Source organism: Bos indicus, chromosome 17 (assembly GCF_029378745.1).
Source record: "Bos indicus isolate NIAB-ARS_2022 breed Sahiwal x Tharparkar chromosome 17, NIAB-ARS_B.indTharparkar_mat_pri_1.0, whole genome shotgun sequence".
NCBI classification, from domain to species: Eukaryota; Metazoa; Chordata; class Mammalia; order Artiodactyla; family Bovidae; genus Bos; species Bos indicus.
This window is the reverse complement of record NC_091776.1, coordinates 3,189,766-3,207,189: the sequence shown is the minus strand read 5'-3', so window position 1 is coordinate 3,207,189 and position 17,424 is coordinate 3,189,766. Positions and strand designations below refer to the sequence as shown.

At 40.5% G+C, this 17,424-nt stretch overlaps 1 protein-coding gene across 1 annotated transcript in view; it reads right to left on the bottom strand.

The window, feature by feature from the left end:
- DCHS2 (dachsous cadherin-related 2) overlaps positions 1-17,424 on the bottom strand; it is a 324,121-nt gene that overhangs the window by 121,250 nt on the left and 185,447 nt on the right. Inside the window, exons 5-8 of the mRNA XM_070768961.1 lie at positions 14,068-14,304; positions 9,495-10,511; positions 6,649-6,836; positions 3,688-3,787 (exon numbers count right to left, since the gene is read on the bottom strand). Coding sequence (XP_070625062.1) covers positions 3,688-3,787; positions 6,649-6,836; positions 9,495-10,511; positions 14,068-14,304 — 1,542 coding nt within the window. The remainder of the gene's footprint in view (positions 1-3,687; positions 3,788-6,648; positions 6,837-9,494; positions 10,512-14,067; positions 14,305-17,424) is intronic.

Below are 17,424 nucleotides of genomic sequence, written 5' to 3'. Positions count from 1 at the left end.
AAGTAAGCATCTTTTAATTTCATGGCTGCAATCATCATCTGCAGTGATTTTGGAGCCCCAAAAAATTAAGTCTGACACTGTTTCCCCATCTATTTCCCATGAAGTGATGGGACCAGATGCCATGATTTTAGTTTTCTGAATGCTGAGCTTTAAGCCAGCTTTTTCACTCTCCTCTTTCATTTTCATCAAGAGGCTTTTTAGTTCCTCTTCACTTTCTTCCATAAGGGTGGTGTCATCTGCATATCTGAGGTTATTGATATTTCTCCCGGCAGTCTTGAATCCAGCTTGTGCTTCTTCCAGCCCAGCGTTTTTCATGATGTACTCTGCATTTAAGTTAAATAAGCAGGGTGACAATATGCAACCTTGATGTACTCCTTTTCCTATTTGGAACCAGTCTGTTGTTCCATGTCCAGTTCTAACTATTGCTTCCTGATCTGCATATAGGTTTCTCAAGAGGCAGGTCAGGTGGTCTGGTATTCCCATCTCTTGAAAAATTTTCCACAGTTTATTGTGATCCACACACTCAAAGGCTTTGGCATAGTCAATAAAGCAGAAATAGATGTTTTTCTGGAACTCTTTTGCTTTTTCCATGATCTAGGGATGTTGGCAATTTGATCTCTGGTTCCTCTGCCTTTTCTGAAACCAGCTTGAAAATCTGGAAGTTCACGGTTCACATATTGATGAAGCCTGGCTTGGAAAATTTTGAGCATTACTTTACTAGCGTGTGAGATGAGTGCAATTGTGCAGTAGTTTGAGCATTCTTTGGCACTGCCTTTCTTTGGAATTGGAATGAAAACTGACCTTTTCCAGTCCTGTGGCCACTGCTGAGTTTTCCAAATTTGCTGGTATATTGAGTGTAGCACTTTCACAGCATCACCTTTCAGGATTTGAAATAGCTCAACTGGAATTCCATCACCTCCACTAGCTTTGATAGAATCTTCTTAAAGGTGGTTCCCAGGGCTTCCCAGGTGGCGCTAGTGGTAAAGAATCTGTCTGCCAATGCAGGAGACATAAGAGATACGGGTTCAACCCCTGGGTTGGGAAGATCCCCTGGAGAAGGGTATGGCAACCCACTCCAGTATTCTTGCCTGGGGAATCCCATGGAGAGAGAAGCCTGATGGACTATAGTCCACGAGGTTGCACAGAGTCGGATAGGACTGATGTTGACTTAGCACACACGCACAAAGGTGGTTCCCAAGTCTTTGATATGATCTAGTCATCTTTAGCAGCCTCCTGGTATTTGGTTTAACAAAATGTTACAGACTCATCTTGAAGATTTCCTGTCCGAGACCTGGAGTCAGTCATTTCTCCAAGGACTCCTGGTTTCTTCCATGGAACACAGTGTTGGGAGGTTGTATTCTGCTCATTGCCTCTGGGTCACTCATTCTTTCTAGGCCATCTTCAGTGGACAGAGAACACACACACACAACTAAAAGACGTCACAAGTTCATATTGATATTTCTAATTCAAATTGATTTTGGTAGGGTTTTTTTCTAGTTTGTTAAATAATAGATTTGTATTATTTGATAAAATCTTAATACTTCGAACAATCCAAAAAACTCAAAGTCTGGGCCAGTCATGACTCTCTTTCTTTCTTTTATTCAGCTGTCAATGAGTCATTATGATACAACAGACACTTTACTAGTTATAGAGGAAATAAAGGCAAATAAAAAAGCACTCCTGCCCTTAAGAAAGTCAGAGTATAGAGCAGGACATTATGTAACATTTGCTGGTTCTGATATCTACACTTTGATCCATTTACTTCATTCTTATAGGATATAAACAAAGATGTGTGTGTGTGTGTGTGTGTGTGTGTATATATATATATATATATATGTAAACAAAGATATATATGTTCCCGTTATATTGATTTTTATCTTGTTATTTTATCTTATATTTTGTAGTTGCTTCTATTTTGCAGTTGGATGGAGTTAAAGGAAGGGTATGAATAACATAATAGACAACACCATATTTTTATATTGCTATGTACCAAGTACCAGATTAAAGACTATTTTTTTTTTTAATATCAACATTTCAAACTTTCAGAAATATATGATGACCATCCATGGAAACACTTCCAGGTTGGTAAAGTCCCAATATTTCTTCAAAAGTTTTAAAGAAATGACAAAATATAAGTACAGCAGAGAACCTGTGTATACCTCCAAATTTCATTCCCCTTTTTCTTCCCTGTGGACAGCCTCTGTTCTAAAGTGGAGATGTATCTCTCTAGTCCATATATTCATGGACAAGTTCTAGGATGGTTGTGTTTCTTTCCAAATAATGGCACCACAGAGGATTATAGTGTAACCTGTGTGTGTGTGTGTCTGTCTCTCTGCAGCAGGCTCACTGTCCCTGAACAATGCCCTCTGTCGCCTTGCCAAGCATGAACATGATTTGCATTCTCATTTCTTTCTGTTTTCAGGTTTTTCATCAATATTTTGTAATTTTCTACACAAAGGTCTTGAATATATTTTACTGAAATTTCTCTCCCTATGCTTTTCATCAAGATGATTCTAATTTGGAAGGGAAACATTTACTTTGTGGGTCCTCCTTTAAAGAGAATAGGACAATATTCCATCCCGGAGAAGCCCCAGCAAGGGAAGAACCATGAAGCCTAAACTTCATGATCTTTGAAGCAAGCCAGACCCTACACCCTATGATTTTCTTTGTTATAGTGAATCAAACCTTTGAAATCCTGCTTAGTTTTTAAAATGCTAGTGATTTTTGTATATTGACATTGCTCCCAGAAATTTTTTTATGCTATTGATTCCAATGGTTTGCCTGTAGCATATTTGGGGTTTTCCATGCAGGCAATTAACTTATCTGCAGGTAAGAGCAATGCTGTCTCTTGCTTCTCTATGTTTGTATCAAACATGACACAGCAAAAAATGCCTTTTAAAATCGTATAAAGAAACAATGTCAGCTAAAGGTAATCATTGGATCCAATCACAGGAATGCAACACCTGTGCATTCTCAAAGAAAAACATAAACATAAGCCTGTCTCAGTAAAATTCCCACATACACATACATGAGTGTACATATGTGATATTTTGAGTATGATTGACTCTGACCTGAAAAATATTTAATTTTGATAGAGATTCACAGGTGCTTGGTATTTATAATCATGTGTCTTTATGGGGAAGTGTTAGTCACTCAGTTGTGTCTGACTCTCTGCAACCCCATGGACTAGGCAGCCCACCACGCTCCTCTGTCCATGGAATTCTCTAGGCACAAATACTGGAGTGGGCAGCCACTCCCTTCTCCAGGGGATCTTCCCAACTCAGGGATTGAATCTGGGTCTCCTGCATTACAGGCAGATTCTTTACCATCTGAGCCACCAGGGAAGCCCTGTTTTTATATGTCTTTATACTCAATATCATTTTTTATACATTATTAATAGTGCTTTCCTCAATAAAAGCTGATTTGCATTTTTAGATTATTGAAAATTATTCACTTAAAGTGGATGATTGGTTGATTTCTCTTTAGGACATGAAAAAAATGTATGATTTTACATTAAACTTTAAAATTCTTTTTTAAAAAGGTGATTCTAAAATACAACAAAGTTATTTTGTGTGCAATTTGGTGTTATTTTCAGCATTAACTATTTTCTCAGAAGGAGGCAGATGTTTGGTAGACAGCGGAGAAAATGCTAAAAGCTCTTAATCCTATATGAATAGTAACTTTTACCTGAAGATACCGAATATATAACTTCTGCATTGTTTCCCTCATCAAGATCCTTTGCAAACACAGTTGTAACCAACATATTTACTGGCTGACCTTCCAGAACCTGTCATTAAGACAAAGAATGACAAATTAGTAGGTAAAATTTAAACAAGAAATATCGATGAAACTTGAAAGAACACAATGCTCCTGTAATTTTTAAACTACTTTTAAACCCACGCATAATTCAAATGTCTACCATATAAAGGTTATATGAATGTAAATCCATGAAAAGAATCCATATTACATATTTAAATGTTTCATTCAATTTGAACAAGTTATCTGCAGCATTTAAACTAATTTTGAGAGGAAAAAAAGGAAACAAAATTCACTACAAAATTTAAGATTTTTGATGCAAGAAGCAACAGTTAGAACCAGACATGGAACAATGGACTGGTTCAAAATTGGTAAAGGTGTATGTCAAGGCTGTATATTGTCACCCTACTTATTTAACTTATATGCAGAGTACATCATGCTAAATGCCGGACTGGATGAAGCACAATCTGGAATTACGATTGCAGGGAGAAATATCAATAACCTCAGATATGCAAATGACATCACCCTTATAGCAGAAAGTGAAGAGGAACTAAAGAGGCTCTTGATGGAGGTGAAACGGGAGAGTGAAAAAGCTGGCTTAAAACTCAGCATTCGAAAAACGAAGATCATGGCATCCAGTTCTATCACTTCATGGCAAATAGATGGGGAAACAATGGAAACAGGGACAGACTTTATTTTCTTAGGCTCCAAAATCACTGCAGATGGTGACTGCAGTCATGAAATTAGAAACGCTTGCTCCTTGAAAGAAAAGCTATGACCAACCTAGACAGCACATTAAAAAACAGAGACACTACTTTGCCAACAAAGATGCATATAGTCAAAGATATGGCTTTTTCAGTAGTCATGTATGGATGTGAAAATTGGACCATAAAGAAGGCTAAGGGCTGAAGAACTGATGCTTTTGAACTGTGGTGTTGGAGAAGACTCTTGAGGGTCCCTTGGACTGCAAGGAGATCAGTCCTGAATATTCATTGGAAGGACTGGTGCTGAAGCTGAAACTCCAATACTTTGGCCATCCGATGTGAAGAGCTGACTTATTAGAAAAGACCCTGATTCTGGGAAAGATTGAAGGCAGGATGAGAAGGGGACGACAGAGGACGAGATGGTAGGATGGCATCACTGACTCAGTGGACATGAGTTTGAGTGAGCTCCAGGAGATGGTGAAGGACAGAGAAGCCTGGCGTGCTGCAGTCCATGGGGTCCCTAAGAGTCAGACACAACTGAGTGACTGAACAATAACAAAAAGGATTCTAGCTTCTTATTCATCACCTTCTAGGGGCATTTTTAAAGGTTTGAAACATGCTAAAGATAATTACAGACTATTATTTCAGGAAAGGTATCTTATTAATTAACAGAAGGTTTCCTGGAATACTGAAATACACATGTGGAACTGAACTCCTAGTTTCTGTTCTATTGCCTAATTAAGCTGTAAAATGTCATACTTGGGGCTTCCCTGATGGCTCAGCAGATAAAGAATCCTCCTACAACACAAGAGCTGCAGGAGATGTGGGTTCAGTCCCTGGGTCAGGAAGACCTCCTTGATGGAGGGCAAGGCAACCCACTCCAGTATTCTTGCCTGGAAAATCCCATGGACAGAGGAACTGGCAGGCTACTATCCACAGGGTCGTAAAGAGTCAGACATGACTAAAACGACTGAGCACACTGTACACATGTCATGCATAAAATGAAATAATATAAAATCATAAGGACGGTATCATAATGCTCCACAGATGGCAGAATTTTCTTTAAATATGATTTTGGAAGATGAGTTTAAAGTTATTAACTTCCTCAATACCTTTTTTGTGTTTTTCAACATGCATATCTGAGCTTAATTTGAATGTTTAATTATTTTAGAGCAATAGCTTCCAAACTTTTTATTTATATAACCCATTTATTTTAAAAGAAGTATGAGTACCTTCAAGGTACATTTATCAATTATCTACATGAACTAACACGCTAATTTATTATGTACATTATAAAACATACAAAAATATGGAAATGAAAAACATAAGATCACATAAATGTAATTAGAAGTTTTTGCATTTACCTGCAAAGATCAAATGTTACAATCTTTGTGTGCACATCAGTCGCAAAGAGTTGGACACGACTGAGCATCTGAGCACACGTGCACCCTTCACTTTAAAACTACAGATTGTTCTGTCTTCAACTAACCAGCTCAAAGATGGTTTTCAGTTGAGCTTTAAAACAAAGAAAGGCATGAATATTACTGAAAAAAAAAAAAAATCCATGTCTGAGCACTACTGATAATGAAGTACTGTTACGTTTGCATACAACAGACAGAACCACATTATCATGAAACAACTGAATGTGTGATCCCAAATAGAACATACAAGCATTTTCTTTTTAAAATTTATTAATTTTTTAATTGGAGGACAATTGCTTTACAGTATTGTGTTGGTTTCTGCCATGAATCAGCTATAGGTATATCTTTTCTTTTTTCTAATAATTATAGGTTTCACATTTAGATCTTTAATCCATTTTGAGTTTATTTTTGTATATTACCATATGTGAAGTAGATCACCAGTCCAGGTTCGATGCATGAGACAGGGCGCTCAGGGCCAGTGCACTCAGATGAGCTTGAGGGATAGGATGGGGAGGAAGGTGGGAGGGGGGTTCAGGATGGGGGACACATTTACACCCATGGCTGATTCCTGTCAATGTATGGCAAAAACCACCACAATACTGTAAATTAATTAATTAAAAAAATAATTGTAGGTTTCTATGACATGTGGACAATTCTAAATCTAAAAATGTATGCATTTCCACACCGACTGACTGGGTAAGTTCATTCTTTTGACCACAAGATGGTGCTGAAAACTAATAATAATACAAATGCTGCATACCACATACCTTGACGTACAGTTCCTTCCCAGCGAGGCACTGTGGGAAATACGGCCTGTTGTCATTGATGTCAGTAACTGAGACATGCACCAGCGTGGTGGCGCTGCGCGGAGGGGAGCCGTGGTCGCTCACCAGGACGGCCACTTGGTGGTGCGCGCGCTGCTCGTGATCCAGGGCCACCCAGCTGATCAGCTCCCCTGAGGAGCACAGAGCAGCGTGAGAGAAGACACCGCTTGTACCAGAATTCCGGTGTTAAGAACCCCATCCAGACCAATGCCCAGAAAGGAAAATCGGATACAAAGCTCTAAGAGCACAAATTCCAAAAGCACATTCCTTCATAATCCAGCTCCACTGCTGAAAGAATTTTCTGAAGTTTTTTCTGTCATCTTCAATTTGTCATTCTTTATATTTCAAATTATCTACCATGAACCATTTGAACTAAAGAATGTATAAAGTTATTTATTACTATCTCACAAAATATATGTATAGTGAGCATAATGACTTCCCAATAACTTCATGCTTTACAAACCATATTTTGCATATTCTTGCTCAAAACTGTCTTCTAGACTATGTCCCTCATGTTTCATCCCACAAACTCAGGCATAAAGTTGTAAATGCTTCTACATACTACAAAGGGCCATCTCCCACTGCAGAATTCCACCAGGAATTAATTTCCTCACTGTCTATGAAAATATGAATTTGTGAGAAAGTAATCATGAAGAAACTATTACCTAACATTGCCATTTCTAAGTTTTTTTTTTTTTTCCCTCGTCTTCCAAATGAAATGACCGTGTGAAAAACAAAAAGTGAAATCAGGAACAAAAAAATTCATATTTGGAAAAGTTGCTGAATTGGTGAAGCTAAAATGCAGTGTTTACATATCGCTTTACTATGTCAACTGTATTTATAAAGTATTTACTGTTTGATTCTAACAAAAATGACAAAGACAACATCTGCATTTTTAAAGTTCCAAAATATAATTCTTCTCAGAAAACCCTAAATGCTGAATAGCAGCCTTTCACTTGATGAACCAACTATGACTGACAAGTAGCAGCTATTTGGAAAGACTGGGAGGCTCAGCCAAGGACGGGCGTGAGGGCGCCATGCAGGGTTCTGAGGAAGAAGGCTGCTGCCAAGGCTGCCTGGAGCCTCGGATGTGGAGAGCACTCGTGCCGGCCACACTCGGGAGGGTGCCCGCAACCCCCGCACTGCCACACCGTGCCCAGCCCTGGTGAAGAGGAACAGCTTATGAGTGTGTAGACTTCCAAGCCCCTTCATACACTTTAACTCTTCACCCCCCAGAGCAGGCCATGGAGCATGGCAGGATTCTCTCTTCTAGTCAAGGACAAGGCGATGGCACCCCATTCCAGTACTCCTGCCTGGAAAATCCCATGGACAGAGGAGCCTTTTAGGCTGCAGTCCATGGGGTCGCTAAGAGTCGGACACGACTGAGCGACTTCACTTTCACTCTTTACTTTCATGCATTGGAGAAGGAAATGGCAACCCACTCCAGTGTTCTTGCTTGGAGAATCCCAGGGAAGGGGGAGCCTGGTGGGCTGCCATCTATGGGGTCACAGAGTTGGACACGACTGAAGCGACTTAGCAGCAGCAGCAGCAGCAGTCAAGGTAAGGAAACTGCCCTAAAATGAAGCTTCTTGCTTCTAGCCATGCAACAATTCTAAGAGTGGACACCTGGTCTTCTGAATCTGGGCATTGAACTGACTGTGGGAGAGAGAAGATCATGCGGGGACCAAATGTATATTTTATTTCCAAAAAAATAAATTGCTGAGTGAAACAGAAGACCTAAGAGAACTATTCAGCACATGGAAGTAAAGAGCAAGCAGGACCATCCTGGCAGCAGTGCAGTTTGTGCCCTGCTGGGGGCGCCCAGCTCAGGAGGGAATGGGATCTGAGATGCAGCTTGCCATCTCAGCAGGCCCTGTGTCCTGGGGTAAAGCGCCATCTGCTGGAGGAAGGGGCACCTTTTCCTAACTCACACAGTGGGCACTTAGAAGGTAATTAGAATTGAATTCAAATTGGGTCCCATTACAGTCCATGGGTCACAGACTGAGCAACTCACATACACACACACATATATAGAGCAAAGGGCAACATGTATAAGGACCTCAGCATGAATGGTGCCTCTTGGAAATGTACAAAATGGTAACCTTCTCACTTCTTTTTAGCCCCATGACCTTGGGCATGTTATTTGAGCTATGCAGGTCTCAGTTTCTGCAGCTAAATGGTTGCAGTATAAACACAGTTAATTTGTAGGTAGTTGCAGAAATTAAGGTCCTTGTAAATTTATATAAAATTTAAAATATAATAAAATTTGTATACTTAATTAAGACTTGAAAAAAAAAACCTCATGGGTAAATATTTGCCCATTCCCCATGGTTCCTTGAAAAAAAAAAAAATGAGAATGGGGAAATATATCAAATGAATAATTTTGAAATTTAATTAATGTATGATTTTCTAGTTCTCCATCGATGACATTTATGTTTTATAAAATATTATTTGAAAAATTTAAAGACATCTACAAGTGAAAAAATATTGTGGGAGAGATTCGACTTTACACAAGAGTTTATCCAGTCCAGTGCTCACTGTAGCTCTAATTCAAAACGAGAACCATGTATGGACAGGCAGTATGTGGGTGTGAGGCAAGGAAGCATGGATCATTCTAGGAAAAATTCTTTTCAATTTTGACTTCACTTTAAAATCACAATACTGTCATCAAGTAAAGTATTCACTAAAAATTGCAATTTTAACTATATATTTGCACTAGTGTTATAATTTAGATTTGGGTTTTATCAATTCCAATTTTAAAGCAATAAGTGCAAGCTACAAAATGCTACCTGTATTAGGATTCATCTTGAAGAATTTTTCATCGGACAAAAGGAAATATGATAGCTGTCCATTCTTTCCGGAGTCTCTGTCAATTGCTGTAATTTTGCCTATTACCCCTTGGGGCATAGGACTCTCCTGGACTTTCAAAAACAATACATCGTGCCAGAAGGTAGGGGAATTGTCATTCTCATCCAGGACATGAACAGTTACTGAAGTGCTCGCATTTTGTGACAATTTGTCCTCTGGGATCCAGGCAAACACTCTAAAATTATACATTTGTGTGGATTCATAGTCAAGCTGTCGCCGCAAATAAATCCAACCTGTGAAAGGATGGACTCCAAACGCAGCGGAATCTGTGCTGGGCTCCAACCAGTACACGAGCTGCGGGGGAGCACCCTGCGGGCCCAGTGGGCGGGCCCGGATGCGCAGGACTGGGGTCATTGGCGAGAGCGACTCACTCACTTCCACTTGATAGACCAAATGCTCAAACGTCAAAGATGGGCTTCGCTCCTGTCGCACGATAATGACTGTCAGCACCAGCAGGGACGCCCGAGAAGGAACGCCAAGGTCCTGGGCCACCAGGGTCAGCGTGCACGCCTGCAGCTGAGTGCCAGACAGGCTCCGGTTGAGGTACACCACGCCGAGCCCCGCGTCCACGGAAAAGAGGCTCGGGCTTTGGCGCGCAATGGAGTAGCGGACGAGCCCGTTGAGCCCGCTGTCTTTGTCTTCTGCGCGGGCACGGTACAAGGCTGTGCCAGGCAGCATGCTCTGAGACACTGTAACCTCATCGGAGGCTTTGGGAAACACCGGGGGGTTGTCATTGACATCGATGATGGTTATATTGACCTCTGTGCTGCTGCAGGCGCGGGAGCTGCCGAGCTGTGCCTGGACGGTGAGCGCAACCACCGGCTGCGCTTCGTGATCCAGAGGCTTCTGGGTTCGAATGGTGCCCAGCCATGGGTGAATGGAGAACGTGCCGTCCAGATTGCCAGAGGAGATCCTATAAAAAACTGGCTCTGAGGAATCTGAAAAGAAAAAGAAAAAAAAAAGAAAGGACGAAATTAAAAGAGAAGGCAATCACTTTAGGCTAAAAGAACATACCTACCAGGAACACTAAGAACTGAAAGCACTAACGTGTATCACATACATGGAGAATGCTGTGCAATGTCGCACGTCTTCCTCCGCTCTCCAATCCCTGTTGTAAGTGAACACATGGTCTCTCAAGTATCAGTAGACAAAAGTACTGTCCCGGGACAAGGAGAAAGCCACGGATTTCACCATCTTCCTTCCCTATTCTTGAATTAAGTAAAACAGAAAGATATTCAGAAAATAATGTGGATGCCTATATTTGAGGAAGCAAAGTCAAGTATTTCCTACTCCAAGGGATAGTCCCCACCCAGGGGTCTAACCCAAGTCTCTTGTATGCAGGGAGACTCCTGCATTGCAGATGGATTCTTTACCAACCGAGCCACTAGGGAAGCCCCTTCTCTATAACAGCTACTGACAAAAGGCGAATACCATCCCCAAAAGTTAAGGAAAGAAGAGGCGATGGATTAGTTTAGGGTTAGGGAGCAGGATGGGCTTCCCTGGTGCCTCAGATAGTAAAGAATTCATCTACAATGCTGGAGACCTGGGTTCAATCCCTGGGACAGGAAGATTCCCTGGAGAAGGGAATGGAAACCCACTCCAGTATTCTTACCTGGAGAGTACCATGAACAGAGCAGCCTGGTGGGCTACAGTCCAAGGGGTCTCAAAGCGTCAGACATGACTGAAGGACTAACACTTTCACTAGGGAGCAGGATAAAATCTTTGAACAAGTAATTCACTTCTAGGAATTTTTCTTGCAGAGAAACCTCTACTAGAAAAAATAACTGTAAATCATTCAAATTGATAGCAAAAAGAAAATGTTTAAATAAAGCATATTTTATACATATAAGTTGAAATACTAGGCAACTTTTTAAAATGAGATGGAATGATGTCCAGTTTCTTGGAAAAAGGTCCTCAATACACAAACTGGGGAAGTAGGGGGATAGGAGGAAGGTCGTTGTAGAACAGCAAATACAGTGGATGTGTTTTCATAAAAATTTTTTGAAGTCTGTGTGTCTGTGAAATGCAGTGGGTTAAAAGTACCCATTACTTTTGTGATTTAAAAAAGTAGGATAAAAATAATGTTGAAAGAACAAAGAGTAAGCCATAGATTGTATGGTCTCAATTCTTCCATGGAGAAAAGGTAAGATTTATTCAACACTGCATTGTTTGGCCGACTCTTTGCTACTCCATGGACTGCAGCATACATGGCTTCCCTGTCCTTCACCATCTCTTGGAATTCGCTCAAACTCATGTCCATTGAGTCAGTGATGTCATACAACCATCTTATCTTCTGTTGTCCACTTCTCCTGCCTTCAATCTTTCCCAGCATCAGGGTCTTTTTCAATGAGTCTGCTCTTTGCATCAGGTGACCAAAGTATTGGAACTTCAGATTCAAATCAGTCCTTCCAATGAATATTCAGGATTGATTTCCTTTAGGATTGACTGGTTTGATCTCCTTGTGGCCCAAGAGACTCTCAAGACCCTTCTCCAACACCACAATTCAAAAGCACCAATTCTTTGGTGATAAGCATTCTTTATGGTCTAACTCTCACACCCATATATGACTACTGGAAAAGCCATAACTTTGACTATACAGATCTTTGTTGGAAAAGTAATGTCTCTGCTTTCTAATATGCTGTCTAAGGCTGTCATAGCTTTTCTTCCAAGGAGCAAGAGTCTTTTAATTTCAGGGCTGCAGTCACCATCCACAGTGATTTTAGAGCCCCCAGAAATACAATCTGTCACTGTTTCCATTGTTTCCCCATCTATGTGATGGGACCAGATACTGTGATCTTCGTTTTTTGAATGTTGAGTTTTAAACCAGCTTTTTCACTTTCCTCTCTCAACTTTACAGAGAGGCTCTTTAGTTCCTCTCTGCTTTCTGCCAAGGGTGGTATCAACTGTACATCTGAGCTTATAATTTCTCCTGGCAATCTTGATTCCAGCTTGTGTTTTAACCAGCCCAGCATTTCACATAATGTACTCTGCATATAAGTTAAATAAGCGGGGGAACAATATACAGCCTTGACATACTCCTTTTCCAATTTTTAATCAGTCCATTGTTCCATGTCTGGTTCTATCTGCTGCTTCTAGACCTGCATACAGATTTCTCAGGAGGCAGGTAAGATGGTCGGTATTCCCATCTGTTTTAGAATTTTCCAGTTTGCTGTGATCCATACAGTCAAGATTTTAGTGTAGTCAATGAAGAAGAAGTAGATGTTTTTCTGGAATTTTCTTGCTTTTTCTATGATCCAACAATATTGGCAATTTGATCACTGGTTCCTCTGCCTTTTCTAAATCCAGCTTGTACATGTGGAAATTCTCAGTTCATGTACTGTTGAAACCTAGCTTGGAGGATTTTGAGCATTACCTTGCTAGCATGTGAAATGAGTGCAATTGTGCAGTAGTCTGAACATTCTTTGGCAATGCTCTTCTTTAGGATTGGAATGAAAACTGACCTTTTCCAGTTCTGTGGTCACTGCTGAGTTTTTCAAATTTGCTGGCATACTGTGTGCAGCACTTTCACAGCATCATCTTTTAGGATTTGAAATAGCTCAATTGGAATTCCATCACCTCTACTGTCTTTGTTCATAGTGATGCTTCTTAAGGCTGACTTGACTTCGCACTCCAGGATGTCTGGCTCTAGGTTAGTGATCACACCATTGTGGTTATCTGGGTCATTAAGATATTTTTGTATAGTTGTTCTGTGTATTCTAGCCACCTCTTCTTAATAGCTTCTGCTTCTGTTAGGTCCATACCATTTCTATTCTTCATTGAGCCCATCTTTGAATGAAAGTTTCCCTTGGTATCCCTAATTTTCTTCAAGAGATCTCTAGTCTTTCCCATTTTATTGTTTTTCTCTATTTATTTGCATTGTTAACTTAGGAAGGCTTTCTTATCTTTCCTTGCTATTCTTTGGAACTCTGCATTCAGATGGGTATATCTTTCCTTTTCTCCTTTGCCTTTCGCTTCTCTTCTTCTCATAGCTATTTGTAAGGCCTCTTCAGACATCCATTTTGTCTTTTTGCATTTCTTTTTCTTGTGGATGGTATTGATCACTGTCTCCTGTACAGTGTTACAAACCTCCATCCATAGTTAGTTCTTCAGGCACTCTGTCTATCAGATCTAATCCCTTGAATCTATTTGTCCCTTCCACCATATAATCGTAAGGTCATACCTAATTTAGGTATGATTTAGGACATACCTGAATGGCCTAGTTGTTTTCTCTACTTTCTTCAATTTAAGTCTGGATTTGGCAATAAGGAGTTCATGATCTGAGCCACAATCAGCTTCTGGTCTTGTTTTTACTGCCTGTATAGAACTTCTCCATATTCAGCTCCAAAGAATATAATCAATCTGATTTCGGTACTGACCATCTGGTGATGTCCATTGTGTACAGTCGTTTCTTGTGTTGTTGGAAGAGGGCGTTTGCTATGATCAGAAAATGTTCCAATAATGGGTTTCAATGTAGCATAAGACATAAGTACTTACTCAAGGACTCTTTAGCTTTCACTGTTCCCACAGGACTGTCTTCAGGCACATCTTCATAAACAGAGAAAGTGTACTTAGGCCTTTCAAATTCAGCAGGTGCCAGAGTCGTCTGGAGAATGTGTATGGTGACTTCAGCATTAGTGACAGATGTGAGCCCACCACCATCTCGAGCACAGACCATCAGCAGAAGTATGGTGGATTCCAAATGACTAAGAGTTGATGTTAAGTAAATAATCCCTGAGAGGAGAAAGAGAGAATTAAAAGGCAGATAACATGCAATAAATATGTACAAGCAACATTACACTGGCCTGCTAATGCTACTGTTATGGCTGCTACTGGAGTGGGCCACGTTGTGCTCAGTATTCGGTAAAACATTACTCTGCATGTGTCTGTGAGGGTATTTTTGGGTGTGACTGAGTCAAACAGATTAGCTTCCCTGCTGTGAACAGGCCTTATCCAGTCACATGAAGGTCTAACTAGAACAAAAGGGCTGGTCCGCCCCCAAATAGATGAGATCCCTCTTGCCTGACTACCTTCAGCTTGGCACAGTGCCTGTTTTCCTTTCCTTTTGAATTGAACCTAGACTTCCTGGCTCTTCCTGAGTCTTGAGACTGCCAGCCTCAGCCTTGAGCTACACCGTGGGTTCAGCAGGTCTTGAGTTTATCAGCTCACCTGCAGATCTGGGGGCCTGTTAATCTGTGTAATCTCTATAATCACAGGCCCAATTCCTTCAATAAATGTACACACACACACACACACACATACATATACACATCTTCATATTTATATATGTCCTTTTAGCTCCATTTCTCTGGGGAGCCCTAATACATCCACTTTCCAATCAAAGAACTTGAGAATATTTGCAAAATGATGGTCCAAATTCCACCAAGTAAGCAATATTTCCTAGAGCTTAAACTTTAAGTCATCTTGGAAATACATCAGTTAACCAGGAAAAAACAAACTGTTGCCTTCCCGAGGCCTTACTATCATATCTGCAGCCCGGGATGAGGGACAAGCAGAGTACATCTCATAACCCAGTGTAGTCTAGGCTAATGCCAGGTTGTCAGGTGATCACCATCTGCCCAGGCACCAGAACTTAAAGCCACAGATGAGGCTGGAGTCTTATCTTCTGGGGTATCTGCCATAGCAAGACCAGAGAGCAGCTCTTTTTCAGGGAACTCCATTCTCTTTGTTAGTGAGAGAATAAAATATTAATGGGTGTGGGGAAGAAAACTTCAAGAAACATTAAAACTGTTAGGTAGGAAGTTAGGCATGAGCAACCATGGGTTGCTGGCTGAAAGGGATACAAGCTCACAGATATGCTACAAAAATAACCATAGAGACTTTTCCAACCCCTGCACATATACTCTAGACACACAGTGATACAAACTTACCACAGGGGCTTTTCCAGGTAACCTTAGGCAACTAAGGGCCAACCAAGGGCTCACAAATATTCTACATCTGATTATAACAAAGACTGAATTATGGGAAGATATAAACAACATAGCCTGCTATTATATAACTTGCAATTGTCAATTGGCTTTGAGTGTATGCTCATTTGCATTCCCTTTCATTGACTGGTAGTAGGCACAAACCCTATTTTGCACAAAGCATAACCCAAAGGAGGAAACATGAAGTATAAAAAAGGGGAAACTAACAGGGAAAAGTGGCACCCCACTCCAGTGCTCTTGCCTGGAAAATCCCATGGACGGAGGAGCGTGGTAGACTGCAGTCCATGGGGTCACTAAGAGTCGGATATGACTGAGTGACTTCACTTTGACTTTTCACTTTCATGCACTGGAGGAGGAAATGGCAACCCACTCCAGTGCTCTTGCCTGGAGAATCCCAGGGACAGAGGAGCCTGGTGGGCCACCGTCTATGGGGTCGCACAGAGTTGGACACGACTGAAGCAACTTAGCAGCAGCAGCAGCAACAGGGAAAAAGAAAACTCTTTTGAGGTCAGCCTGCTCCCATATCATGGGAATGTCTGTCTAACAAAAGATTTATCTGCTTGAGGTGAACTGAGCTATAACTTGTCTGTTGTTTTAAACCCTTTAGACTACTGTTCCAAATTTTTGTTGCAATGAGGCAAGAATCAAGGAAGAAAAATAAACCGACCTGACAAAAGCATGAGGATAATTTAGGTGTATACACAGAGAAGAAGGTGTAAATGGTTAAGTTGAGGAGAGATCCAGTAGTGCTGAGAAAACCAATCATTTGAACACCGACACAAGCTTCCCTAACCAAGAAACCTTGACAAGCCACCTGTACAAACCCACACACAGCGAGGAAATGCCACAATAAAGAGAACTCCACAAATTGCCAGAATACAGAAAGGACACCCCAAACTCAGCAATTTAAACAAGATGAAGAGACAGAGGAATACCCAGCAGGTAAAGGAACAGGATAAATGCCCACCAAACCAAACAAAAGAGGAAGAGATAGGGAATCTACTTGATAAAGAATTCTGAATAATGATAATGAAAATGATCCAAAATCTTGAAATCAAAATGGAATCACAGATAAATAGCCTGGAGACAAGGATTGAGAAGATGCAAGAAAGGTTTAACAAGGACCCAGAAGAAATTTAAAAGAGTCAATATATAATGAATAATGCAATAAATGAGATCAAAAACACTCTGGAGGCAACAAATAGTAGAATAACAGAGGCAGAAGATAGGATTAGTGAATTAGAAGATAGAATGGTAGAAATAAATGAATCAGAGTGAAAAAAAGAAAAACGAATTAAAAGAAATGAGGACAATCTCAGAGACCTCCAGGACAATATTAAACGCTACAACATTCAAATCATAGGAGTCCCAGAAGAAGAAGACAAAAGAAAGACCATGAGAAAATACTTGAGATAATAGTTGAAAACTTCCCTAAAATGGGGAAGGAAATAATCACCCAAGTCCAAGAAACCCAGAGAGTCCCAAACAGGATAAACCCAAGGTGAAACACCCCAAGACACATATTAATCAAATTAACAAAGATCAAACACAAAGAACAAATATTAAAAGCAGCAAGGGAAAAACAACAAATAACACACAAGGGAATTCCCATAAGGATAACAGCTGATCTTTCAATAGAAACTCTTCAAGCCAGGAGGGAATGGCAAGACATACTTAAAGTGATGAAAGAAAATAACCTACAGCCCAGATTACTGTACCCAGCAAGGATCTCGTTCAAATATGAAGGAGAAATCAAAAGCTTTACAGACAAGCAAAAGCTGAGAGAATTCAGCACCACCAAACCAGCTCTCCAACAAATGCTAAAGGATAGTCTCTAGACAGGAAACACAAAAAGGGTGTATAAACTCGAACCCAAAACAATAAAGTAAATCTCAACAGGATCATA